The sequence below is a fragment of the Molothrus ater genome, chromosome 34 (assembly GCF_012460135.2).
Source record: "Molothrus ater isolate BHLD 08-10-18 breed brown headed cowbird chromosome 34, BPBGC_Mater_1.1, whole genome shotgun sequence".
NCBI classification, from domain to species: Eukaryota; Metazoa; Chordata; class Aves; order Passeriformes; family Icteridae; genus Molothrus; species Molothrus ater.
This window is the reverse complement of record NC_071661.1, coordinates 889,121-917,086: the sequence shown is the minus strand read 5'-3', so window position 1 is coordinate 917,086 and position 27,966 is coordinate 889,121. Positions and strand designations below refer to the sequence as shown.

The following is a 27,966-nucleotide window of genomic DNA, read 5'->3' as shown; positions in this document are numbered from 1 at the left end:
TCAGGGAAACCAGGGGTCAGCAAGTCCTGTGGTCTGGCCTCGAGGTCACCTGCAGGAATATCGCCTGGGAAAGGCTCCGGGTCGGACAGGAAGGAGGGCGCTGTGCGGGGGCTCCTCACGGCACCGCTCTGTCCCGTTCTGCCCCGTTGCCTGTTCCCAGCAGCCAGGCAAGCTTCTATTTCCCACGTGTCACAAAGGGCCCTTGGACACCCATTCTATGCCACAGTGACCGTGCTGCACCGTGTCACAAAGGGCCCCTGCACACACTGCCGCCTGCCCTGGGGCCGCCCCCAGCCCAGCCAGAGTGGCCCAGGCTGGAAGGAATGCCTGGCCCCAGGTGTCTAAGGCAGCCCCACAGGATCTTTAGGAAGGGCTCAGAGCATCAGCAAACGCTGCCCTGCTCTGCGGGCTCAGGGCAGCAGAAGGAGCCCCAGGGCTGCCGATGCAGCCGCGCTGGGAAGGGCACGGGGCCTTCCAGGGAAGCTGGCACGGCCTCCTTGGGACAACTCCCGGCCGGTGGCCATCCTAAACCCACGGGTGTGACACAGACAAGGAATGTGTGGGCCAGGGCACGAATGCTGCTCTGAGCCCTGGGGCCCGGGCAGTGCTGACAGCAGCAGCTGTGGCAGAGTCCCTGCCCAAGCAGAGCTGCCACCCCCGAGCCCTGGCAGCGCTGGTGCCCATCTCCTGCCCTAGAGACCTGTGCTCCCGGGGGGCTTCTGTGCCACAGGGAGCCAAAGCCCACGTGCATTGGGGGCTGATGGCAGCAGCACCTGGAACAACTGATGGCAACACTTGGTCTCTGTCAGAAGCTCTTACTCCATGCTGGAATTATTTTCTCATTGAAGTCATTTCCTGCACCACAAAAACATCTTTGCCATGAAGACACAGAAGAATCTGGCATTAAGGAATCCTCACTTCAGGAAAGTTTTACTTCCCATTGCTCTGCTCAAGTAGTTCCAAAATTTGCAAACTTTCCGAATTTATTGGGATGGCCTGAGAATGTGACTGGTCTACAAGTTTGTGTCCCATCCTGAAGCAGAAATTCATTTGCCTTATCATCCACTGAATGTCACTTTACAAAACATAACACTACAAAGACCCAAAAAGAAGACCATTCTTTGATTTGCAAATGGATTTTGATGAAGGGATGATAATCTCCTAATTTTCTTAAGGAATAAAAGCTCTCAAGGAATGAAAGACCACTCAGTGTTACAAGAGTAAGCCAAACAAATGAGTAGATGGCAAAAGGGCTGATCCTCCCGCAGTACAGATATCTAAGTGGCCAATAAAGTACAGCTCTCCCCTCTTGTTCCCTGCAGGGGAAACAGGACCATGAATAGAAATAGTCACAGATATTCTTTCTGCCCTCCATAACCAAAGCTGTGCCAAAGCATAGATGCTGCCTTCAAACTGACTCAAATTCCAGCCCAGACCTCTCACCTACCAGACAACTCCTTCCCCAACACCCCACCAGCACCAACCCCCCAAATTCCAACACAGAAGCCCTCAACACCCCAGCAGGAGCCCCAGCTGTGCCCGTCCCTCTGCAGAGCTTTCCCAGCCTCCAGCAGACGCCCTGGTTCCCTGCACGTGCCGTGGGATGGTACTCAGGAGGATCTGCTCCAAGGCCTTCCCCGGTGGCAGCTCAGGCTGCCAGGCCTGTGGTTCCTGGATCACCCTTCCCAGCGAGCCTTCCTGGGCACGGCTGTTCCATGGGCACCTCTGCGCTCAGCTCGGACTGCTCCACTCAGCCAGGGCTGCTGGGAAAGGATCCAGAGCAGCCTGGCCAGCTCTTTCTCCAGCTCCCTCTTCACTCTTGGGGGAGGTAGAACATCCCACAGGAAAGCAACTGGTGCCAGAAGGAGTGGGCAGCATCAGGCAGCTCTGGGGAGACGCCTCAGCACTGCTGTATCCTGAGGGAACACTGCTGGCCATGCCCTGTGTGTATCTGCAAAAGCTTCAAATCAGCTGCCTCAGCTCCCAGGGCCTCTCTTGGCCAGCATCCTGACGTGGATGCAGGGCTGCTGCCAGGCACTGCTGGGACCCAGCGGGACAGGAGCGGCTGTCTCGTGTCCACGGAGCAGCCCTGACAACAGCCAGGGCCATCCCGAAAGCAGACAAACGCTCCCGGGTCAGCAGAGAGGAGCAAGGAGCGCTGGGCTCCTCTCAGGGGATCTCAGCTGGGCTCACTCCACCACACGCCCCCATTTTGAGGCTGCTGATGCCCAGCTGCCAGAAATGCCCACCTTGTTCTCTCTAAGATGCACAGGGAGAGCCAATGAGCAGGACACCTTGGGAGGCCTTTTCTGAGTGCAGGGACACACCAAGATCAGCCAAGGCTCTCCACGCTGCCTGGCCCACACAGCCCAGCTCTGTGCAGGCCCTGGGCCACAGCAGCTCCCACCAAGCAGGAGGCAAAGCCATTTTCCCTTTTGCCAAGAGTTGAAACAGAGCAGACAGGAAAGATGTGAAAAGTGTGTGTGCAAAGGCCTTTTAATTGACATCTCTCACAGAGAGCTTTGGGGCTCATGGCTGGACAGAGATGCTCCTGCTCACCCTCTGTCCAAAGGGAGGGAACACACCCTGCTGCAGGATGTGCTTGGCTTGGTCTCTGCAGGTCCAGGCGGATGCCAAACCTGCTCTTCACAGCCTTCTCCCTGCTCCTCTGCCAAGTGCAAGGGGCCTCAAGGATTGAAAGGAGCACAGAGGGCCAAAGGGGGACACTCACACCTGCCTCACTGGGAGCTCCCTGGGAAGCACTTTCCTTGAGAAGCAAGCCCCTTTCCTCCAAAGGCATTTCCCCAAATGTGTGGCTTTCCTGGGGAACACCAACACACCCTTAAGAAAACCTGGCAAGGCTGAATGACTCCAGGTCCTTTCAGGACAGGCACTCCAGCTCCAGTTCGTATTCCCCCAAGTGTGTGTCCAGGTGCAGGTTCAGAGGTGCAGCCCCAGGCCCTCTACAAACACAAGCTGCCCGCTGCCTCTTCCCCTGCCTCAACTCCTGCCTGTGCTCACAGCACCAAAACCAGACTTCCCGGCCAGAGCCCAGGGTCCTGTCCCCACAGGATGCTCTTGCCAGCACCTTCCAGGACTCTCTGCTGTGCACACAGCGCTTTTCATGCCCACTCCCAACAGGCTTTGGAACACAGAGCACAACCTGGCTGGCTCTGCCACCAGCACAGCCCAAACACAGGCGGAGGAAGAAGCAGCAGGGGTTGATTTGCGGCCATGCCCAAGAGAAACTGGAAGGGTGCCCTCCCTCTGCTCTCCCTTGGTTGGCTTTCTGACTGGCTCTGAGCCTGGGGCTGCCATTCCTCACTTGTGGGGACCAGAACCACAGCCGGGATCCCGGCACTGCCTGACAGCGCTCCGGGCACCGGCATGGCCGCGTGTCCGAGTCTCGGGCACCGTGCTACTGCTTCATTTGCCCTCAGGCACAGCCAGAGCTCCCTGCTAAGCCCGGGTGGTCTCTGGTTCTGCCCTCTTCCTCATCCTGTGCAGGGATGGAGCACTGCTGTGCTTTCTGGAAGCTGTTCTTTCAACCTTCCAGCATTCCAAGCTCCTTTGCCCTCCGTGGATCCTTGCCATAGAATCCCTCTCAGCTGGGTTTAGAGCATATTCAGGTTTGCTCTTCAAAAGTCCAGGGGTTCCAGGGTGCTCAGCAAGATCTGTAACTCCACAGTGTTGTGGAACTGGATCTTCAGCACAGGAACTTTTCCATCCTGATCTGCCCTCGTTCCTCTGTGTCTGTGCACAAAACACGGAGTGGGAGAGAACAGCAGGAGGGTCCTGTGTGTCCCAGGGCCCCAGATTTGCATCGCTCCAGCTCCTCAGAGATGCCGGTAAAGCAAAGAAGCCAAACTGTTTATTAATGGAAGGTGAAGCAGACGGATGAACTGGGAGTGAAGAAAGGGGATGGGCAGGGTCTGTGGGCTGGAGGGAGGGAGCTGTCAACAGGGAGGGAGAAGGCAGGAGCCATGGGAGCTTCCCACAGGCTCAGTTGTGCCAGTCATCAGCTGTACCTGGAACTCCAGCTGATCCCCTCTGGTCTCCAGGTGGTCTCACCTTCTAAGGGATCTGGAGGTCTTAAAGAGACACTGGTTCTGAGCCAGCAGATGAAAGTTCTGCAGCTCTTCCCTCAAACATCACCTGAACAAATGTGCTTATGCAGGAGGGGCTGTTGTCTTCACTCAGGGCTCGAAGGGCTGGAAGAGAGAGGAACAGAGCCACGGTCAGAACCTGGATGTGCAGGAATCCAAGGAGACCTTCCTGCCAGAGCCATCCCACCCAGCTCTTGCCATGGCCGCAAGAGAGGAGAGGCCAAGGGGATCAGCTGCAAAGTGCTGGCCATGAATCCCCCTGCCTCCATCCCTGAAAACTCTGTGTGCTCTGCCCACGCCACCCCTGGTCCACACAGGGAGCAAAGCCCACCGCAGCCGGGGCAGGGATTGCAGCTCCCTGCCCAGGCATTTGAGCTCCCCCAGCCAGCCCCCGCTGACAGCCCACTGCCCTCATCACCCTCACGGAGGGCCTGGAGCTCTTCCTTCTGCCCCATCAGAAGCACCCAGACAATCCCTGGGAACACAGGCTAACCAAACTAAGGCTGCTGCGGCTATTATCCAGCTTAATGAGGTGAGGAATTCATGGATTTTTAACTTCCTCTGGAAGGCAGGCACATGGATTCAGAGCTATCACACACTAAGTGTATGTTTTTGGGGGTTACTTTAATAATGGTTCTTACTGTGAGGAAATGACACGGGGGCAAATTTTTTCCCAGCCCTTCACCCAGCTCTTTGGGTCTGCCCCACCAGTTTTCAAAGGGTTCAGATCCACTCTAAATGCTAATGATATCATACAGTGGCTGGTGTTGCTGATAGGCCTGCTACATTTAGCATTCAGAGATAAGGGAAGATTAACCTGGATAACCACAATGACACCTACCCCAGAGACCAGGGATGCTGCTACCCCAGAGCCTGACCCTGCCCCACAGCCCACCTCAGAAATGAACCACCCAGGCTGGATGAGGGTTCTAATGAAGGAGATGGGCCAGATGCTTAAGGAGTACATTTCCACAGCTGGTGAAAAGCCATCCCCCTGCCTCAAAGAGGGAGAGTCTGATGGTGCAGCAGTGGAACCCACACATGTTACAACTGTCCAGGTTCCAGCTGAACTGCAAAGGCAGTCACAGCCAGCAGCAGTCGCCCTGGTGGAAACAAGGAGATCTAAGATGAAATCAGAGCACCCAGATGAGGATATGAAAGGAGGGCCTTCACAATGCCCAGGAGAGGCAACAGTTGAGGTCATCACCGAGTCCCTGACGTACGAAAGTCTCCGTAATCTGCACAAAGACATTGTACGACAGGGACGTGAGGCTTACACAACCTGGCTGCTTTGGGTCTGGGACCTTATGGGTACAGGTGTCCAGCTGGATGGTGGTGAGGCAAGGAGTTTGGGACCCTTGACCCAAGACTCAGGTAGGAATCTGATTTTTGTAAGGGAGTCAAGGTCCCTTTCCCTCTGGGAGCAGCTTTTACTGAATGTCAGAGAGAGGTTTGTCCACAGGGAGAGAATGCAGGACCAGCACCATAGAATGCACTGGAAGATTCTTGAGGAAGGGATCCAACAGCTGAGAGAAGTGGCAGTATTGGAGGTACTCTTTGGGAGGGATGGACAGCATGATAATGACCCCAACAAGGTCAGGTGCACAGGGCAAATGTTGTGGAGTCTGGCAAATCTGGGGCCAGCTCAATACACCACCTTCATTGCAATGATTAATGCCAATAACAAACGAGAGACAGTGGGTTCTGTTGCCAACAAGCTTAGAAATTATGAGAGTGTGATCAATGGCCCAATGCAGGCTCATGTCTCTGCCGTGGTCCAAGAACTCAGAGAGGAGATGAGGGAGATGAGGGAGGAGGTGAGGAAGAACAGTTCCCACATTGCACCAGTGTGAGTCACAAGCCCCAGAGTCAGAGCCCAACGTTCCCCAGCTAGAGAGAGGGTACAGCCCACGGGCTGACCTGTGGTTCTTTCTGCGTGACCATGGGGCAGACATGGGAAGGTGGGATAGGAAACCCACTTCTGTCCTGGCAGCACGGGTGCATCAGCTCAAGGAGGGAAACACTAATCGAGGGAACTCAGTAAAGTGAAGGTAGCCCCAACCTCCCATGACTGAGCTGCTGAGTATGATCCGTCAGATCCCCTGGAAGGAACCTCTTCCATGTATACCCAGGGTTAGAGGGGCCCTGCCTCTAGCCAGGGAGAGGCACGGGAAAACCAGATTTTCTGGACAGTGTGGATCCAATGGCCTGGCACATCAGAACCACAAAAATACGATGCCTTAGTTGATACTGGTGCGCAGTGTACCCTGATACCATCGGGACATGTGAGGGCAGAACCTGTTTCCATTGCTAGGGTGACGGGGGGATCACAGCAATTGACCCTGTTGGAAGCGTAGGTGAGCCTGACTGGGAAGGAGTAGCAGAAACATCCTATTGTGACTGGCCCAGAGGGCTCGTGTATTCTGGGCATAGATTTCCTCCAGAATGGCTGTTACAAAGACCCAAAGGGACTCAGATGGGCTTTTGGCATAGCTGCTGTAGAGGCTGGGAACATCAAGCAGTTGAACACCTTGCCTGGACTATCAGAAAACCCATCTGCAGTAGCTCTCCTGAAGGTGGAAGAGCAACGAGTGCCGATTGCCACCTTGACAGTGCACCGCCGGCAGTATTGAACGAATTGAGATGCCGTGATCCTCATCCACAAAATGATCCGTGAGCTGGAGAGCCAAGGGGTGGTCAGCAAAACCCACTCACCCTTCAACAGCCCCATTTGGCCTGTGCACAAGTCTGACAGAGAATGGAGATTGATTTTGGACTATCATGCCTTGAATGAAGTGACTCCACCGCTGGGTGCTGCTGTGCCGGACATGCTGGAACTCCAGTACGAACTGGAGTCCAAGACAGCAAAGTGCTTTGCCACTATAGACATTGCTAACGTGTTTGTCTCCATTCCTCTGGCAGCAGAATGCTGGCCTCAGTTTGCTTGCACCTGGAGGGCTGTGCAGTACACCTGGAACCGACTGCCCCAGGGGTGGAAGCACAGCCCTACCATCTGCCATGGACTGATCCAGAGTGCACTGGAAAAGGGTGAGGCTCCAGAGCACTTGCAGTACATTGATGACATCATTGTGTGGGGGAACACGGCAATGGAAGTGTTTGAGAAAGGAGAGAGGATCATCAGGATTCTGCTAGAAGCCAGCATCGCTATCAAGAAGAGTAAAGTCAAGGGACCTGCCTGAGAGATCCAGTTCCTGGGTGTGAAGTGGCAAGATGGACGGCGTCAGATTCCCACTGAGGTCATTAACAAAATCTCTGCGATGTCTCCACCAACTAGCAAGAAGGAAACACAAGCTTTCCTGGGTGCCATAGGTTTTTGGAGGATGCACATTCCCAAATACGGTCAGATCGTGAGGCCTCTTTACCTGATCACCGGCAAGAAGAATGATTTCCACTGGGGCCCTGAGCAGCAACAAACCTTTGCCCAGATTAAGCAGGAGATTGCTCATGTGGTTGCCCTTGGCCCAGTCAGGACAGGACCAGATGTGAAGAACATGCTCTATTCTGCAGCCAGGAACCATGGCTTGTCCTGGAGCCTTTGGCAGAAGGTGCCTGGGGAGACTCAAGGCTGACCACTGGGATTTTGGAGTTGAAGCTACAGAGGATCCAAAGCCAACTACACTCCCACAGAGAAGGAAATCTTGGCTGCTTATGAAGGAGTCCAGGCTGCCTCAGAGGTGATTGGCACAGAAGTGCAACTCCTCCTGGCACCCCGACTACCGGTGCTGGGGTGGATGTTTAAAGGAAAGGTTCCCACCACCCACCATGCCACCAGTGCCACATGGAGCAAGTGGATTGCTCTTATCACACAGCACGCCCGTATAGGTAAACTGAATCACCCTGGGATTTTGGAGGTAATTACAAATTGGCCCAAAGATGAACATTTTGGTGTCACAGATGAAGAACAAGAACCAGTGACACGGGCTGAAGAGGCTCCTCCATATAACCAACTGCCCCCAGAGGAAACACGCTACGCTCTTTTCACTGACGGTTCCTGTCGCATCTTAGGGATGAACCAGAAGTGGAAAGCAGCCATATGGAGCCCCACACGACAGGTCGCAGAGGCCACTGAAGGAGAAGGTGGATCAAGCCAACTTGCAGAAATCAAAGCTGTTCAGCTGGCCCTGAACATCGCAGAAAGAGAGAAGTGGCCAAAGATCTACCTTTATACTGACTCATGGATGGTGGCCAATGCTCTGTGGGGATGGCTGGAGAGGTGGAAAGAGGCCAACTGGCAGCATAGGGGAAAACCAGTTTGGGCTACTGATGAATGGAAAGACATTGCCACTGGGTTGGAGAACCTGCCTGTGAATGTCCGCCATGTAGATGCCCATGTCCCCAAGATTCGGGCTAATGAGGAACACTGAAACAACGAGCAGGTAAATCAGGCAGCAAAAATAGAGGTGTCAAAGATAGACTTAGATTGGCAACAAAAGGGGGAGTTGTTCCTAGCTCGATGGGCCCATGATGCCTCAGGCCGTCAGGGCAGAGATGCCACCTATAAGTGGGCAAGAGACCGAGGGGTGGATTTAACCATGGACAGAATTTCTCAGGTTATCCATGACTGTGAGACATGTGCTGCCATCAAGCAGGCCAAGCGAGTGAAGCCCCTATGGTATGGTGGGCAGTGGTCCAAGTACAAGTATGGGGAGGCCTGGCAGATTGACTCCATCACACTGCCCCAGACACGCCAGGGCAAGCGCTACGTGCTGACCATGGTGGAAGCCACCACTGGATGGTTGGAAACCTACCCTGTGTCTCATGCTGTGGCCCGGAACACCATCCTGGGCCTGGAAAAGCAAATCCTGTGGAGACATGGATCCCCTGAGAGAACTGAGTCAGACAATGAGACCCATTTCAAGAACAGCCTCATCAACACCTGGGCTAAGGAACATGGCATTGAGTGGGTGTACCATGTCCCCTACCATGCACCAGCTGCAGGCAAAGTGGAGAGGTACAATGGACTACTAAAAAGCCAGTAGAAAGCCTTGAGTGGGAGAATCTTTCAAAAATTGGAAGCAGCATTTAGCAAAGGTCATCTGGTTAGTTAACAGCCAAGGTTCCAGCAACCGAGCAGGTCCTGCCCAGTCTGAGTCCCTGAATATAATAGATGGAGGTAAAATTCCAGTGGTACATGTCAGAGGTTTGTTAGGGAAGACAGTTTGGATCAATTCTGCCTCGAATACAGACACACTCATTTGTGGGGTTGTTTTTGCTCAGTGACCAGTTTGCACATGGTGGATAATGCAAAGAGATGGAAGAACACGATGTGTACCTCAGGGAGATCTGATTGTGGGGTGAGACCTATGTGTAAATATCACTGTTTGCTGAATGTTACTACCATTGTCTGTGTATAGCTCTATATTGGATGTATAATGTATGTGTTTATAGAGTTAGAATATATATTAGTTTTAGTAGTAAGCAGACGATATGTGGATAAGGGTTGTCCTGGGTTGGCTATATGATGCTTTTATCCCCAATCGTCTTGCTCTCTTTATGCTGAATAATAAGTTTTGCACCTTTAAGACTTGTTCCAGAGAGTGAAGGGGGGAGAGAAGAAGCGCGCAGTTTGTTTTCAGGCACTGCACTCACTCCTCCACATTCCCTCTCCTGGACTGTGTTGTCTGCAGATGGACAGACAGTGAGACAGAGCTCTCCTTTGCTTCAGTTAGTTTTAGCTCACTGAGGCAAAGAAGTTCCCTGGACTGTGTTTTTTCCCCTTTTCTTTGGACCTGTTTAAGCCTGCTCTGGAATAAACACCCAGAACACCACTGGCACCCCCCACCTGTGGCCACCGGGTCGGGCCTGGGCCATGGCATCTCCAGGGCCGGAGGGACTGATAAGAGACTGAGTCAGCCAAGCTGCAGCCCAGGGAGGGGACTTTTCTGAGTTTGTCAGAAAAATTTGTCTCCTCTCTTTTGGAGCAGCAAGAAGTTCTATTGTTTAATAAACAGTTTTTTCCACTTTTCTCCAAGGAGGTAGTTTCTCCCGGACCGGTTGGGGGGAGGGGCCGATTGAATCTGCTTTCCTAGAGGAGCCCCTTTGGGGGTTCTCTCCCAAATTTGCCCTGAACCAGGACAAAGGGGTAGCACATGGAGTGTTAGCCCAGGACTGGAGAGGATCCAGGAAACCAGTGGCTTATTTATCAAAACTGCCAGACCCTGTCAGCCGGGGGTGGCCAACCTGCATTCAGGCTGTGGCAGTGACTGCCCTACTCATAGCAGAAAGCAAAAAATTAATTTTTGGGAGAAATCTGAAAGTATCCACCCCTCACTCAGTTAGAAGTATCCTAAGCCAATAGGCTGAGAAATTACTCAGTGATTCCTAAGTGCTAAAGTACAAAACCATCTTAATAAATAGTGATTTAGAGCTGATTGTGAGTAACCAACTCAACCCTGCCCAGTTCTTGTATGGAGAACCAAGTAAGGAACTAATACATAATTGCCTAGAGGTTATAAACTATCAAACTAAAGTAATAGAGGACCTAAAAGATCAACTACTCCAAGGTGGAAAACGATTGTACATCGATGGCTCTTCACGGGTAATAAAGGGGCACAGGGTATCGGGGTATGCTATAGTGCATGAAGGGTTGGTGGCCACAGAAAAGAGAAAGTTACCTTCCAACTGGTCAGCCCAAGGTGTGAGTTGTATGCCATAAAGCGAGCTCTGGAAATATTAGCATGGAAAAGGAGAACAAAATGTACAGACTGAAAATATGCTTTTGGAACAGTGCATATCTTTGGAAAAATTTGGGAAGAGAAAGGGCTATTAAATTCAAAGGGAAAGTGACTGATTCATGAAAAATTTTTCTTAGAAGAGTTAGAAACCTTACAATTACCAGAGGGAGCACAGGAATTTTCAGAATAGCTAAGCAAGTAACTGAACAGGGTGTGATATGTCAACAAGTGAATAAGAAAATCATGAGGAAAACACCCAGAGGAGGGTGAGAATTGGCCTTAAGGCCCTTCCAAAACATCCAAGTAGAATTTACTGAGCTTCCCCAGGTACAACAGTGGAAGTTTTGCCAGTGATAGCAGATCACGTGACTCATTGGGTAGAGGTGGTACCCACTGTGAAAGCCAATGCCAGTGTTGTGAGTAAAACACTTCTAGAATCAATCATTCCCCGATATGGGATGGCAAACAGGATTCATTCAGACTGGGGAACTCATTTCACATCAGAGATATTTCAGAGAGTCTTTCAGGCCCTGGGAGTAAAATGGGAATTACACACTCCATGGCATCCACAGAGTTCCAGTCGGGTTGAGAAAATGAATCAAACTCCTAAAAGAGCTCTAGTTAAGCTAATGATTGAAACCCAAATGTCATGGATAAAATGTCTCCCTTTGGCCTTATTAAGAACTAGAACCCAACCCCAGTCAGATCTGGGGGTCCCACCCTATGAAATGATGTTTGGGTTTCCCTTCCTGACCTCACCCCAGAAGGTTGCCACCCATGAGGAAGGGGAAGCCAATGCCAAGAAATAAGTGATGTCTATAGCACAAACCTTTGAAGGGCTAAGACATAAAGGGGCAATTCCTCAAACTACCACCCTGGATTTCAGAATCCATAATATTAATCCCGGGGATTGGGTGATGATTAAGCCATGGAGAGATCAGCCTCTAACTCCTCAGTGGAAAGGTCTCTTTCAGGTACTGCTCACCACCGAATCGGGCGTGCGAGCTGCAGAGCGGGGATGGACTCATGGCAACAGAGTCAAAGGCCCAGGAGAAGAACCAAAGAGTGGACTGTAACATCCAGGCTGGGTGAAAAAAGATTGACTCTCAAGCAGAGCCTGAAAGACAACCAGGAAAACACCAAGATGCCCAAAAAGCAGAGTCAAGCTTCCACCAGCCAGCTCAAGAACTGTCTTCCTGTTTTCATGGGTGAGAATTACCAGCATCTGTTGAGGGGAAGTACACAAGGGACTGTAAAAGGTAATGGGACAGCTTCTTCAAGAAAATAAGACAAAGGAAGGAGGGCAAGGCCGGGTTGGCCCCTTTGTTTGCTACCAAGAAGGCTCCATAGCCCTGCTGTGGGTAGCAACCCCATGGGCATGGTAAGGTAGGGACAAAAGGCCACACCAGACCTCTGTAATTCCTCAGGTGTCTTTTAATTCAACAGGGACTGGAGGGCAGGACCGAGTTGGCCTCTGTGCTCACCCCTAAGATGCACCAACTACGGGCAGCAGCCCCATAGGCACGGTCGATGGGAGTCAAAGCCACACTGGACCTCTGGGATGCCCTTTTGTCCATTCCAAATGAGTGTGTCTAAGGAAAACCTGAGATTTTTTCTCCTGTTCCCACTGTCCTTGCCCACATCAACAGATGCTGGTATGACTCATTCAAGAGAGAGAGAAAGTTTTGACTTAATTGTTTGAGCAAAATGACTTCTAGAAAAAGAAAAGGGGGGCTTGTTATAGATGAGTAATCCTATGGTTGACTCTCACAACTAAGGGGTGAATATTAAATATCTGTTAAGAGAAGTTTTGTAGATGTACAGTTATCTTTCCCCTCCCCCTTGCATTGCTATCACAGGATGGCCTCAGTAGTTGGGGCATTTGGGAGGGTTGGCTTGTTCCTATGGCAGCACCTGACCTCCAATCAAGGTGTGAGCCAGTGATCTCCACCACTGGACAGAGAAGGAGTCGATTGACAAGACTTTGGGAGGAGCTGGAGGTATAAAAGACAGAATATCCATTTTGTAGATGAGCACACAGTGACTGAATTCTTTGCTCCTGGCACTGTATCCTTTTCTTTATTCAGTCTTCTGCTGTATTTTGATAAGGCCTTAATAAGGCATTTAAATTTTTGAAAGTGAAAATCTTTTCTCACATGGGGTTGGGGAATGTGGGGCAAGGCTGTCCACACGGGGTCACCTCCCAAGGTACAACTTCACTGACCTGGCCAGACCTCCTTAGGAGAGACTCTGGATCAATATCAATCACAGAATGCTGCAATCACCTTTTGTATAATAGGAAGAGCAATAAAAGACACCCTTTGAGATAGGAATACATATTACTTAGAAGCACTTTGAAATATTTCTCTATACAGTAAAAGGAAATCTTCCTAATGAACTGCTCCAGACCAGAGGAAATCAAGGCAGAGCCATGGTTTGTCAGGACTTGCTTGATCCTAATGAGCCCTGTGGTGCATTTGGAGCTGAGTCTGGAACCTCAGGGCCTGAGAGGAGATTGCAAAAAAACTTTCCAGGAGTCAAAGTCAAAAGAAAACCCCAAAGTGTCTCAAGGCATGAATGGGCCCCACTGAGTTTCATCTCCAACAAAGGCTCCTCATGGGCTCCTTGGAGGAGAGAATTGGAGGTCAGAATTGGACAAAACACTTCTCAGAGATTCAGAGTGGAAAGGAACATCCAAAGTACCTTAAAAACCTTGAGTATCTCAAGGCATTAATGAGCCCCACTGAGTGTCAGTACAAAGCTCTCCAGGGACTCATTAAGCAAATGATTGGGGCCATGATTGCACAAACTTCTCACAGAGTCTGTATCAAAAATGAAACACCAAGTACCTTAAAATAATTTATTACCTTGAAGCATTAATGATCCCACTGAGTCTCCTTACCGACAAAGCCTCTCCAGGGACTAATTACAGCAGATAATTGGAGGCCATGATTGCACAAACCTCTCAGAGACTCCAAGGCAAAAGCCAAACCCAAAGTCCTTTGAAAAAGCTGCAGTCCCTGCAGGGAGCATGAAGGAGCCCCCAGGGCCATTGCTGAGCAAGGCTCCCCAGGGACTCCTTCCAGCAGATCCTTGAGGCCACTGGGATGTGGGCTAGGGGGGGATGCTGAGGGCAGCACAAGGGGCTGACAGTGCCCAGCCTGGCTGGGGCTGTGCCAGGAGGCCCCAGGGCCTCAGGACAAGGTGTCTCCTCCCAGCCCTTGGTGGCACAGACCCTGCTGTGGCCCAGGGCACCAAGACTTGGCTTCTCTTTGTCCCCACCTGTCATCACTGCCTGCAGTTCTCTGCTCTGCCTGGGGCCTGGGGACACTTGCTCAGTCGTGTCCCTCTCTGGGACCCATTAAAAGTCCAAGAAACTTTGGAGTTGGATTCTGCCTTGGAGTTCTGGAGAGGTTTCTTCAGCTCCCTCTCAGGGACTGATGTTCAGGGCCTGAGCACAAAGCCCCAGAGGCTGATTAAAGTCCTTGTGCTGTGTCTGTGCTGCTGAGCTGGGCTGGGCTCCTGGCCCAGAGGCAGCTCCTGGTCACCAAGAAGAGCTTCAAAAGCACATTTCTCTTGATGAACAGCTCTTCTGCCAGCCTAGCAGGGCTGGGGCACTGCCTGCAGCCAGCCTGGGCACAGCACAGAGGCACAGAGAGCTTCAATCAGTCAGGGCTGGGAAGGGGCTGAGAAGTGCCTGGGGCACAATCACTGCCAGCCCTTGGCACAGGAACCTCTGGCTGCAGGACAGTGCAGCTGCAGCTCCTGGAGCCATCTCCTGCAGCTGGAACATGCCAATGCCTGCAGAGGCTGTGAGTACATTCTCTGATTGTCTCTTGTGCAGAGCAGCCAGGGGTGCCCAGGGCTGTCCTGCAGAGCAGGGTCCTGCAGCCCAGGGCTCTGTGCTGGGGCAGGGACTCTGCTGCCTGCCAGGGACAGCTCTCAGCCAGCCCTGGCAGCTGCTCCCAGCACTGGGGAACAAGATCTGGGTGGCAGGAGACAGCTGGTGAGGCTTGGGAGTGTTCTCCTTGTGTGGGGAGGATGCTGCATTGTTCAGGGCTGCTCCCAGCATGGCATTTACCTGCAGAACATTTCCAAGTAAGTTATAAAGGGACCACAGCGATGCAGGGACTGGATGAAAGAGGAAATCATGCTTTTTAAATCTATTTTTCTGGGTTGTCTTGATAGGAAATTGCACATAGATATTTATCTCTCAGTTCAGGTTTAAAAAAAAAAAAAACAATCCTCTCAGATGTTTATAAACCAGGCAGTTACAGAAATCAGCACTGAGCCTATTAGAGGCAGCATCAGTGCTGCTTTTCCAGCCTCCTCAGGGTTGCTCTTGTTAGCGTTCAAAAACACATAATCACAGAAGCGATTATATGTGGTGCTTTTTATTCAAGAGCTCTGGGAATCAGGGTAGTTTCCACCAAACTGATTCTGACCATACGTTTGAGGTGAACGTGTTTTATACTCTATCATTACTTAAATTTCATGTTAATTATTAAATTATTAAATTATTATTCATCTATTGTATACACAGATTTCAGCTAAACATAGCTCCCTTTGAATTTCCAACATAGTTTCTCACAATCCTTCCTTTGGTCATATAATAATTATATTTAATTATTAAACAATCATCACATCTAACAATTATATCTTTTATCATACTGCTTATGCAGGTGCAGTCATCTGAGAAAACACAAAGCCCAATATTTTCAAAGACTATTTTTAACATTTTCCAGGGTTCCACTATCACTCTGACGTTGCCCTCAGAGCCTGCAGATCCAGAGCTGCCCCTGGGCAGTGCCTGAGCTGGGAGGGCTCTGCAGGGCAGAGCTGAGCCCCCAGGGCTGGGCTGGGCTCTGGCAGCACTGGCAGGGCCCAGCCCTGGGCACAGGGAAGCAGCTGCTGGCAGGGACAGCTCCAGGCAGCAGAGCCCTGGGCAGGCAGTGGGGGGAAAGTGTCCCCAGGCTGTGCTGGGATATTTCAAGTCCTCTCCAAACCCAACTATTCCATGATTACTTTTCTTACAGATCCCCACGCCACGGCACCGCAAATGTCCAACAGCAGCTCCATCAGGCACTTCCTCCTGCTGGCATTGGCAGACACGCGGCAGCTGCAGCTCCTGCACTTCTGCCTCTTGCTGGGCATCTCCCTAGCTGCCCTCCTGGGCAATGGCCTCATCATCAGCGCCGTAGCCTGCGGCCACCACCTGCACACGCCCATGTTCTTCTTCCTGCTCAACCTGGCCCTCGCTGACCTGGGCTCCATCTGCACCACTGTCCCCAAAGCCATGCACAATTCCCTCTGGCACACCAGCAACATCTCCTACACTGGATGTGCTACTCAGGTTTTTTTTCTGATCTTCTTCATGGGAGCAGAGTATTTTCTCCTCACTACTATGTGCTACGACCGCTACGTGTCCATCTGCAAACCCCTGCACTACGGGACCCTCCTGGGCAGCAGAGCTTGTGCCCACATGGCAGCAGCTGCCTGGGCCAGTGCCTTTCTCAATGCTCTCATGCTCACAGCCAATACATTTTCCCTGCCCCTGTGCCATGGCAATGCCCTGGGCCAGTTCTTCTGTGAAATCCCACAGATTGTGAAACTCTCCTGCTCACACTCCAACCTCAGGGAACTTGGGCTCATTGCTGTTAGTGTGTGTTTAGCATTTGGCTGTTTTGTGTTCATTGTTTTCTCCTATGTGCAGATCTTTAGGGCTGTGCTGAGGATCCCCTCTGAGCTGGGACGGCACAAAGCCTTTTCCACCTGTCTCCCTCACCTGGCTGTGGTCACCCTATTTATTAGCACTGCCTCATTTGCCTACCTTAAGCCCCCCTCCATGTCCTTCCCATCCCTGGATCTGGCCCTGTCACTTCTATACTCGGTGGTGGCTCCAGCCCTGAACCCCCTCATCTACAGCCTGAGGAACCAGGAGCTCAAGGCTTCACTGTGGAGACTGATAACTGGATGGTTTCAGAAACATTAAACTGCTGGCCAATTTCTGCAAATCACTTGTAATAAAAGTCACCTTTGATAGTACATGTTGGCTTCATTTTGGAGGTTCTTTATCTTTTATTTTAGGTTTTTAATCTTTTCTACAAATAAATGTCATTGGGCCATTGGTCATTTTGTTTCTCTCCACCTTCCCTGTGGCCACACACTGTGTCAATGAGGGGCTGTGCTCTTGGTGGTTTTAAAAGAACTAAAGGATGTCCCAGCAGAGTTTTCTGCAGAGATGCCCTTTTGTTGCCTTCTCTGGAGCTGCAGCAGCAATGTCTGTGTGCAGAGCTGGGGCAGATCACTGCTGGCCCAGCAGCTGTGCCCAGCAGCAGCAGCAGCAGCACTTGGTGTTGCCAGTGCTGCTGCCGTGGCCCTGCCCCGCTGCCCTGGTAGCCCTGGTGTTGCTGCAGGGCCTGAGTGCTCTCGGGGCCGGGCACAGCCCTGGGGGTGGCAGTGCCGGGGCTGCAGCAGGGACAGGCCATGGGCCCTGCTGGGGCAGCGCTGACGCCTCAGGCCAGGCCCTGGGGGCTCCAGGCTCCTTGCCCAGGCTCTCTCAAGAACATGGCCAGGCCAATGCTCAGCACAGAAACCCCCATGAGCACCCCAGGCTGGCCGTGCGCAGGCTGGGGGCAAACAGCATGGCTGGGGCTCTGCAAGGGCCCTGGGGCAGACGGGAAGGAGCAGCAGAGCAGGGGCTGATCCATGCCCAGTGCGCTGCACAGCCCAGGGCAGCGTCCCAGAGCGTCCTCATGCAGCTGCCAACAACATCCCCCCTCTGCAGCCCTGGCCTCTGCCCCAGCTCACACAGGTGCCCCATCCTTGCAGGCACAGACACGGCAGCACTGGCTCAGCAGCCCCTGTTTGCATTGCCCACAGCAGGGGCAGCACCCCCATGCTGTTGCTGTGGGGACATGAACCTGAGGGAGCACAAATGCCATCAGCCCCTGGGGCCAGCAAGGCCTGCTGGACACCAGGGAAACCATTCAGCTTTGTCCTGGCCTCTGCAGTCAGCCAGAAAGTTTGTTCCCATCAGATGGGAGTTTCCTGTGCCACTGCAGACGCTGTTGCTCAGAGCCAGGGCTGCCTGGCAGCCACCCCCAAACTTCCCTGAGCATTTCCTTGGCTTCTCCTTTGCTTTCTTTACTCTTCCCTTGGACAAATTTCTTCCTCTTGCCCCCCCCCCCCCGCCCTGTTCCCTCCCCTGCAAACAGCCCATCCCTGTTGGCCCTTTCCTCTCTGGCCCCACTCCCTATTGCACTTCCTGACTCGGCCCCATGGTAACGTCCCTTGGGCAGCAGGATCATCCTACAAGTGCTGCAGGAATTGTCTGCAGGCTCCTGCAGTGCCTGCTGCTGCTCCCTTGCCAGAGGCACCCCAGGCCTGGGGGGCACATCTGGACTGCTGTGTCTGCCTCTGGGGCTCCCTGTTCTGGGCAATGAGGAGGAGCTGCAGAGGCTCTGCAGGACTGACAGGATGGGCTTTGGGGCTGCCAGGAGAAGCTGAGGGACCTGGGCTGCTGGAGCTGCTGAAGAGGAGGCCCAGGGCTCATCCTGCAGCTGCTCCAAGGGTGGTTTGAGAGAATCACAGAATCAAGAAGGCTGGAAAAGGGCTTGGATATCATCAAGTCCAACCTGTGCCCTGACATCACCTTGTCTCCCCTGAGCCTCCTCTTCTCCAGGATAAACAACCCCAGCTCCCTCAGCTGCTCCTCACAGCTCTTGTGCTCCAAACCCCTCCCCAACCTTGTTGCCCTTCTCTGGACACGCTCCAGCCCCTCCATGTCCTTCCTAAATTGGGGGGCCCAAAACTGGACACAGCACTCAAGGTGCTGCCCAACCAGTGCTGAGCACAGGGGAAGAATCGCTGCCCTGCTCCTGCTGGCCACACCATTCCTTATCCATAGGAGTGCCAGGGGTTTGACGAGGGAAATGGTGGGGAGGGGGTTGGGGACAAAGTTTCGTGTATTATCAGCCATAACGGGTTTTGATCTTTATATCTCTTTAGAGCGCATTAGAAGGTGCTGGGGGTCAATATCAATTGGACATTGCTTATACTAAGCTTTAAACAGGAAAAGAATACAGGACAAAACTGTTCTCTCTGCTTTGTTTTCAATACAATGTATTCACATTAAATAAACTACTGAAATCCCTTTAATTAACCAGAGAGGAATTGAATATTTAAATGATTCCCAGGGGCTTTTCTTGTTCAGGTGTTTTGAACACATGTGTATGAGACTTTTTCAGTGAATTCCTGAACTGAAGAGCTCAAGAAAGAAGAGGCCTCTGGAGCAATAAAATTCATCAGCAACCTCCAAGTGGCAGAGGATCCATCCCCATCAGATCAGCAATGAACAGAAATGGGCACAGCTTTGTGGCTGCTGTCCCAGCTTTGGCATGGGCCCTGGGCCTGGAGCAGGAGCAGCTCTTGAGGGCCCCAAGGCCGGGGCTCTTGTGCTGCCCTGGGCAGATGGGATGGCAGCAGGGGCGGCAGAGCTCTCAGCACCTCAGGCCCAGGGGAGCAGGGCAGCCAGGGAGCCTCCTTTGGCCTTGGCCCAACACCTTCCCCCATGGCTGGGGCTGAGTCCTGTGGCAGCTGCAGCTGCTGCTGTGCCCTTGGCAGGGGCTGAGGCCATGGGGCCAGTGCCCAGAGCAGCGTGGCCTGAGCAGAGCTGTGGGGCCAGAGCTGGCTGGGCTGGGCTGGGCTCAGAGAGGCCCTTGGTGCTGCCCAGAGCTCAGGGCAGCTGGCAGAGCTTGCAGGGAGCTGGGCTGGGCTCTGAGAGCCTGGCCCAGAAACCATCAGTGTCCATCTCAGCCTGGCTGAGCGTGCAGGGGCCAGACTCACGTCAGGCCTTGCAGGGCAGGGCCAGCGCCTGTGCAAGGCATTGCAAACAGGCAAGTGGCCCAGAGAGGAGGCTGCTCTGTGCCCTTGGTGGCATGTGTGGGATCTCAGCACATTGTTTCCAATGTCCAGAGATGCCAGGAGAACCCTTGGGGGTCTCGAAAATCCTGGAATGTTGCCAAGAGTGTCTGGTGGCTTGATTTTGATCCATCCACAGAAATAACAAGAGTTTGAGGACAAGAGAATCACTTTAGAGTAAAAGGTGTAAAATAGACACATTTTGAAAGTGAAATATAGATTTTAAGGTTTTTGGGTACGGGGGGGTTATGGAGACAAGATGGAGGGATCAGGGCGTGTCTTGTCCTTCTTCTTCCTTCTTCTTGTCCTCCATCTCCTGTGGTGATGTTGGCATTTGGGGATTGGTTTATGGTGAAGGTGCACTTGCCAACATGGGTGAAAAGCATTGGGAAATAAAGGTAAATATTGTGTACGTAGATATTAGTATAAAAAGACATGACCGCCCCGTGGGTGGTCAGAGAGTGCCTGTGACTGCTTGCAGATCAGACCTCTGTTGGGCAGACAGAAAATTTTGTAGATAAGAAATAATAAACAACCTGAAGACCGAAAAGCTGAAGAGTCCAGACTCGTCCTTTAAAACGCGTGCCACCCAAGAACCACACTACCCGTGTCGGGGCAGAGACAGACAGCCGAACCCGACATTTGGCGTCCCTGGGTGGGCACCCAGTGGGCAGCCGGTGGGCACCCGGCGGACGACCCAGTGAGCTACTCGGCAGCAACCAGCGATCCAGCAGCATCCGGCAGCACTCGCTGAGCCACGGTGAGCTCTGTTGTGCACCTCTTGCACAGGGGCAGCCTTGAAGCTCCGAGTGGGCAGTTCCCGAACTGGACTCATTCCCAGGAGAGCACTGATAACTCCTTGGGAAAACAGCCAGAAAGCAGCCAGCAGAATCTGCAGACGCGGCGGCCGCAGAGAACACCGCACTCCACCTCCACCGAAGAAAGTTCGTAGCAGGACAGCCCGGATCGGAATCAGAAAAGGCGCCTCCGAATCCATCTCCTGTGACCTGCAGGCCAGAGACCAGGAGCCTTCGGACTGCTCTGACGACAGGAATTCGGTGAGAAGGTCAAGAATTAAGAACATGGGGGGTACACTTTCCCAGGAACAAATAGAAATTCTGTCCGACCTACAGGGCGTGGCAGACACACACACAAGGGGGATCCCAAAGAAAAAGCTTAGAGAATTACTGTTGTGGGTGCGGTGTAATTACCCGTACTCAGAAACACGGTTGTTATTTGAAGTAGGCTTTTGGCAAGAAATTAACAGACACCTATATTTTCTAGCCACCAATGATGATAAGACAGCCTTGAAATTGCTGTCTTCAGCAAGAATCATGTTAGAGGCGACCTCGACTCAGTTGAGAGGGTCAGCCAGGCAACAAGTTGTTGCGGGTCCCAAAAGGGCGGAGGGACCAGAGCAAGGCTCCAAGCAGAGATTGGCTCTGATCTCAATTAGCCCGGGGGGAAAGGTGCCCGAGAAAAGGGGACCGGGAGAAATGTCATTGCCTTCAGTCCCACCATCCCGAAAACCCAAGGGAACCCCAAAGCGCCCCGAAACTCCAGAGAGTGTGGGGGCTTCACCCTCTGACTCAGACACAGATGATGCCATTCCACTCCCTGATGAAATAAAGTTTTCTCCTAGCGATATCGAGGAATCAGAGGGAGAGGAGGTGGAAAAAGTGGCGGAGTCGGGGAGGGGGGTTCAAAGGGAACAAGCGGGGAGGGGGGATGCGCTCTCTCGCGGCAGGCGCGGCGGCGCGGAAGCGGCGGCGGCCGGCGGGGGGGGCGTGGAGGCGATGGGAGACACGGGTTTTGGTGCGGCTTTTGCGAGCACAACGCCGGAAGCAGCGGCGGCCCCATTTAGCGCGGTGTCAAAAATGCGCGGGTCGAGCAAGACTCAAAGGACGGCCGGGGAGGACTTTCAAACCAGCGCGGCGGCGTCAGACACGGGCAGCAAGAGCGGAGCAGCTGCAGAGCTCCAGCGAGCTGCCACGGAGGGACGCAGGAGACGCGCGGTGGTGACGTCAGACCCGGAAATCTGGACCAGGAGATCGGCTCGAATTGCAGCGCGAAGGGGGGCACCCGCGGGGGGGGGGCTGCGCGCTTCGGCGGGGGGTGTGGATACAGCGTCAGAGGAGGAGGAGAGAGGGGCAGGAACAGACAATAGGGAGGAGACTTCGGAGGTGGAGCGGGACGGAGACAGTGACGTCAGTACAGGGGAGGCAGGGGGCGTCCCCGAAGGCACGCATGCGCGGGAAGTGCCGGCGGAGCGAGGTCGGGGGCGGGTCCGGTCCTCTGTGACGTCTGGGGCGAAAAGGAGGGGCCACGTTCGGGGTTCGACATCCCGGGGCTCCACCCCCTCTCCGAGACCGATGCCTTTAGTTTCAAATCCTATGGTTCAAACCCCTTCCACTCAAAAGCATTCAAGTATTCAGCCCTCAATGCCAGCTCAGTTAACAGCCATGCAAACTCGGTCTCAAACACGGCTGCAAGTGCTGCAGTCTGCAGAGCAGGAGAGCACAGATCCCAGAGGCAGAGAAATGAGTACACAGACGGAGGAGGAAACTCAAGTTGTGAACAGCGACTCGGAAGAAAAACGAAAAGAATAAAAACTTTGGGGGGTTTTTTCCTTTGTGGCTTTGAGTGGGAGCATGACAATGAAATTTTATAAGGGTGAAGTCATGAGCTTCATGATGCTCATGCTTTCATCTGTTGCTTTAAGCAATAGAGCAAATCTACCTGTCAGTCAGCCAAAACAAAATGTTTGGGAAGCGTTAGCCCAGGCAGCAAATTTAGAAAGTATCTGCCTGACACATTCGAAACCAGGGAAACCATTCTTAGCATGCATGGTTGGGTTGCCAGTGAGCGAATGGCCAATTCCAGGGCATTCTCCAATGGAGATTTCGCAGGTCATTAAAGATCCTGTGAATGAATGGTGTGCTTGGACACATCTTTTACCTGTGGCTTCTACCGAACAGCAGGAACTGGAAATTTTTGGGTCCACAACAATGGAGCTATGCATGAAATTCGAAATTTCGAATGTGTCAAGGGCAAACAAAAGTGTTGATGTCACACCAAATCACGAATATTATAGAAATGCATCAGCCTGGTGCAATCACACTGTGACGACAGCCAAAGGATCAATCCAGGTTCCAGTGCAATTGCCACATGGGTTGTTTTTAATTTGTGGGGACAGAATTTGGCACGGCATTCCTGCAAATGCCAAGGGAGGTCCATGCTGCATTGGGAGAATTTCAATGTTGTCACCAGATTTGAAAGTGTTAAGAGAGCAAAAACACAAAGAAAAAAGGTCCTTGCAACATTACAGTGCAAACTGTGATGATGAAGTGTACACTTGGGACAAGGCAAGGAGAATTGCAGCAGCAATTTTCTCACCTCAGACAGCGTCGGGGGTGGCCTTGACTCAACTGGACCACATGGATTGTTGGTTGAGCAAGCATGCTCAATCAATCTCTCTCGCTTTGAGTGATATGTTAAAAGACGTAAGCAGTGTGAGAGAGGCAACTCTGCAAAATAGGGCAGCAATCGATTATCTATTGCTTGCTCATGGACATGGATGTGAAGAGTTTGAAGGAATGTGCTGCATGAATCTCTCAGATCATTCAAGATCAATTCATGAAAGTATTCAAAATATAAAAGACAGTATAAAGAAACTAGGCGAAGTCACTGGATCATGGATTGATGATTTGGCGGGATTTTTTGATCTTTCTCCCTTATGGAGAGGGTTTTTAAAAATGGGATTTTATATTTTAATAATTCTCTTAGTCCTCATGCTCATCGTCCCATGCATCTTTTTGTGTGTGAGACGTGTCATGAGTCAAGTTGCCAAAGAAGTCTTCTTGGTGCAAACAGAAGGGGGAGATGTGGGATCTCAGCACATTGTTTCCAATGTCCAGAGATGCCAGGAGAACCCTTGGGGGTCTCGAAAATCCTGGAATGTTGCCAAGAGTGTCTGGTGGCTTGATTTTGATCCATCCACAGAAATAACAAGAGTTTGAGGACAAGAGAATCACTTTAGAGTAAAAGGTGTAAAATAGACACATTTTGAAAGTGAAATATAGATTTTAAGGTTTTTGGGTACAGGGGGGTTATGGAGACAAGATGGAGGGATCAGGGCGTGTCTTGTCCTTCTTCTTCCTTCTTCTTGTCCTCCATCTCCTGTGGTGATGTTGGCATTTGGGGATTGGTTTATGGTGAAGGTGCACTTGCCAACATGGGTGAAAAGCATTGGGAAATAAAGGTAAATATTGTGTACGTAGATATTAGTATAAAAAGACATGACCGCCCCGTGGGTGGTCAGAGAGTGCCTGTGACTGCTTGCAGATCAGACCTCTGTTGGGCAGACAGAAAATTTTGTAGATAAGAAATAATAAACAACCTGAAGACCGAAAAGCTGAAGAGTCCAGACTCGTCCTTTAAAACGCGTGCCACCCAAGAACCACACTACCCGTGTCGGGGCAGAGACAGACAGCCGAACCCGACAGGCATGGACAGAGCAGGGAGGGGGCCCAGGACATTTGTCAGCGCCAGGCTCTGTGCCCATGTGTTGGCAGCCCTGGCTGCTGAGCCCAGCTTTGGCCTGGCCTGAGTTTGGCTGTGGCCCAGCTCCATCCTCCTGCAGGGCTCAGGGCCTGTTCCCGGCCATGGCCAGCCCTGGCTGCCTCTCTGCTGGCCCAGAGGCGGGCAGAGCCCGGGGCAGGGCTGTCTGTGCAGCCCCACAGGTGCTGGAAGTTTGCTGATGGCAGGAAAAGAAATATTGATCTGCCCCCCTACTCCTGTCACCAATGATCAGTCTAATATTTCCTCTCCCTCTTCCGTCAGGTGTTTCCATCTCTCCTGTTGAAATGGCCATGTCTGACTACATCTCTTCACTAGACCAGCTGGATCCACGTCCTTCCTGCTGCTCTCCGATTTCCCCCTCCGGATGCCCCCTGGTCATTCAAGTGCCTCTCAACTGACTGGTTTCATGCTTTGAACTTCAGCTAGTGGCCAAGACTTTCAAGTTCAAATAAATATGAATTAAATATCTCATTATGGTTATATCTATCACTAAATTACCTTTTATATGTCTCTGTCTAAAACTGTTCAGAAATCCCTTGGGGATGGGGGACATGTCAGAAGCTGCTGGGACATCCCAGAGAGCTGAGGGAAGAGCTGTGATGGTTCTTAAACTGTTCAAATGTTCAACTTGTGTTTGTTGGCAAGAAAGCTTTCTCTGCCTCTCTGCCCCCGGCGCCGCAGCCTCCCCCAGAGGATGTTCCACGAGATCGACCCCAGAGCCTGACACGGGGACGGGGGGCCGGGGACCTGGGGGTGGCACGGGGGGACAGGGACCCCCCGGCAGCGTCCCCATGTCCCCCAGGGCCAGAGCCTGGGCCAGGGCTCCTTCACCCTGGTACCAACGAGGCCTTGAGACCGCTGAAAAAATCCCCAGCAAGGGATCAGCAAAAACCAGATTGAATATTAAGGGACAGCAGCACAAAGTTCCTTGGCAAGAGTCACTCTGCTCCTGACTGGACACTTCAGGCACACCAAGGAAACAAAGCAACAACAAAACCAAACAAAATGCAGGCAGTCAAACCAGAAATGAACCGAGAACTGTCTTTGTGTGTGTGTGTATGACACAAGGACAGTGAGGGGAAGGATAAAAGGAATACAGCCCAAAGGTTTAACAGAGCTCAAACTTAACAGGACTTTACCGTAACTGATAGCTTAAATGTCACAATTTAGGCAAAAAGAGCAGCTAACAGTATTTAACCTAACTTATAACCTCTGACTTTGCAATTTAACAGAGGAATAACACTTAACAGTATTTAACTTAGCCTAATAACTTACATTAAAATAAGAACTTAGCAAAAGAAAAACTCTCAGGAGCATTTAACTTAGGTCATACCTCATGACTGAACATTTCGTACAGTCCTGACTGACTCAGCTATGCAAGGCACTCAAACCCCTCAGAGAGCCGCATTTCTGCCACATTTCCCCAGCACAGGCACTCCTGTGTGCACACAGACACAAAGAGTCAGTGCAAGGCACCTGGGAGAAATTCCCCTGAGGGCAGGAAATGCTCCCTGAGGATGCTTTGGCATCTCCCCAGCAGGTGAAGGGTTGGGCCTGGAGGAGTGGGGGGATCGGCCCAGGCTCTGTCGTTGTTGGGGATCCCCGAGTGCAGCAAACGGGAGAGTTCCCGGCTGGGAGAGGCCCCACTCAGAGGGAGTCGCTGGCCCAGGAGAGCTCCAAGGGCTCCTTTTGGAGCGCTGTTTGTAGGGCCCCAAGAGAGGGGCTTCAGTCCCAGCAATGGTTCATCCTGGCCACACTTGGCATCCACAGCTTTCTTTGGCAGGGTGAGAAAAGGGATGCTGTGCCACTGAGGGAACAAAACCAGTTCCCAGGGCTGCGCCTACAGAAAGCAGGAGCTGGTTGGGCAGCAGCAGTGCCTGGAGCAGACAGTGTTTGTGATGAGCTGCAGAGGAACTGAGCCCAGGGGCTGTTGGCCAAGGCCAAGCCCCAAGGAGCATTTCTCAGCTGGCAGGGCGGCCTGAGAAGGGGAGGGGGGAATGCAGCAGCACAGGGCCCATGGAACCAAGGGACTATTGTGACACTGTAGGGCCCTGTGAGACCAAGGGACATTGTGACACTGTGAGGCCTCCTGAAACCAAGAGGCCTTTGTGACACTGCAGGGCTGTATGGAACCAAAGGTCCATTGTGACATTGCAGGGCTCATGGAATTGAGGAGTCATGTGACACTGTGGGGCCTGGGGAACTACTGAGACCATTGTGACACTGCAAGGCCCCATGGAATTGTTGGGACCATTGTGACACTGCAGGGCCTTCTGGAACCTAGGGGCCATTGTGACACTGTGGGACCCCATAGAAACAAGTCACCATTAGGGCACTGTGGGACCTCATGGATCCAAGGCATCATTGTGACACTATGGGATCCCACAAAACCAATGGAACACAGAACAGGTTTGGCATGTTTGGCCCCCCAGGGGCCACCTGACTGGTCCAGCTGACCTTGGCATGTTGAAGGTCTCTTCTCATCTGCTGCTGAAGCACTGGGGCTCTGTGCTTTCCTTCCCAATAGAAAAGACCTGTCCTTCTGCTCCAGGCACCCATGGCCAGAATTGGGAATTCCACCTCCAAATTTCCTTATATCCAGTGATTGTTCTCATAGGAGTATTGCCAGGACAAGTCTGGCTGGCAGTTGTTTCACAAGGGTCACCTCCTATCGGGTCCTTAAACCCTGGGGAAGGCTGCATGCTTTCCTTTCTATATAAAAGAACTGTCTTGCTTTTCCAGGCATCCATGGCCAAGACTGGGTTCCACCTTCCCTAAATCCAACAACTGCTCCCAGACAAAATCTGCCATTACTGACAAGTCTGCCAGACCTTGGCCTAGTGAGGCTCTCACCTGCCTTCCAAACACTGGGACTCTCTGCTTTCCTTCCTATAGGAAAGAACTGTTCTCCTCCAGGCACCCATAAGTAGAATTTGGATGGCACCTCCAACATTCCCTATTGTGACAGACTGGAGGAGATTGTCGGCTCAAAACATTTTGTGTGTGGGGGAGGAAGGGGCAGGTCCAGCCTTGCCCTGCCCTGGAACCCCAGCCTTGCCCAGCCCGGGAACCCCAATCCCCCCAGAGCCTCTATCCCAGCCCAGCAGTGGCTGCCAGTCCCTGGCACAGCACAGGCAATGCTCCACAGCCACCTCTGCAGCCCCAGCCCAGCTCCTGAGGGACCAAATGAGCCCAAGCCCCACCTGGGGGAAGGGCCCAGGGAGACCAAGGGGTATTGAAGGCTGACCACAAGGCAAGCACACATCTTGACCCTGCCTCCTCTTGGAATTTCCATCTGAACAATGCTGGAATCCAGGAGTTGGTAGCTGTGTGTGTGCTTCTCTGTATCTTTTATGTCTTTCTCTCTCTATGTGTCTTCTTCTATTTCTGTGCTCCTGTAAATTTTGATTAACATGAAATTGAACAGGCTTAGAGTTTGTGAAGTTGAATGGGCCAAGTCAATGCTTTAAAAAGTGTTTTTGTTGGTTGAATGTTTGTCATAATTTGATATGAAAAGAATTTTAAAACGTAATATGAAACTTTTTGTGTCACTGACAATCTGTTAAACCACTGAGATACTGAACACGCCTCTGTGAAACACAAATGTTAAAGACGAAAAAACACAGCAACCTCCTCTTTCTTTCCCAGTCAACAAAGAAGCA

At 52.1% G+C, this 27,966-nt stretch overlaps 1 protein-coding gene across 1 annotated transcript; it reads left to right on the top strand.

Annotated features, from left to right (window-relative positions):
- Positions 1-16,241: 16,241 nt before the first annotated feature.
- Positions 16,242-20,477, top strand: LOC118700689 (olfactory receptor 14J1-like; the record flags this gene model as incomplete). Its single annotated transcript, XM_036405284.1, has 2 exons — positions 16,242-16,703; positions 20,391-20,477. Coding segments are annotated over 2 exons (549 nt in total), but the record flags the coding sequence as incomplete, so codon positions are not given.
- Between the last annotated feature and the right edge of the window lie 7,489 nt (positions 20,478-27,966).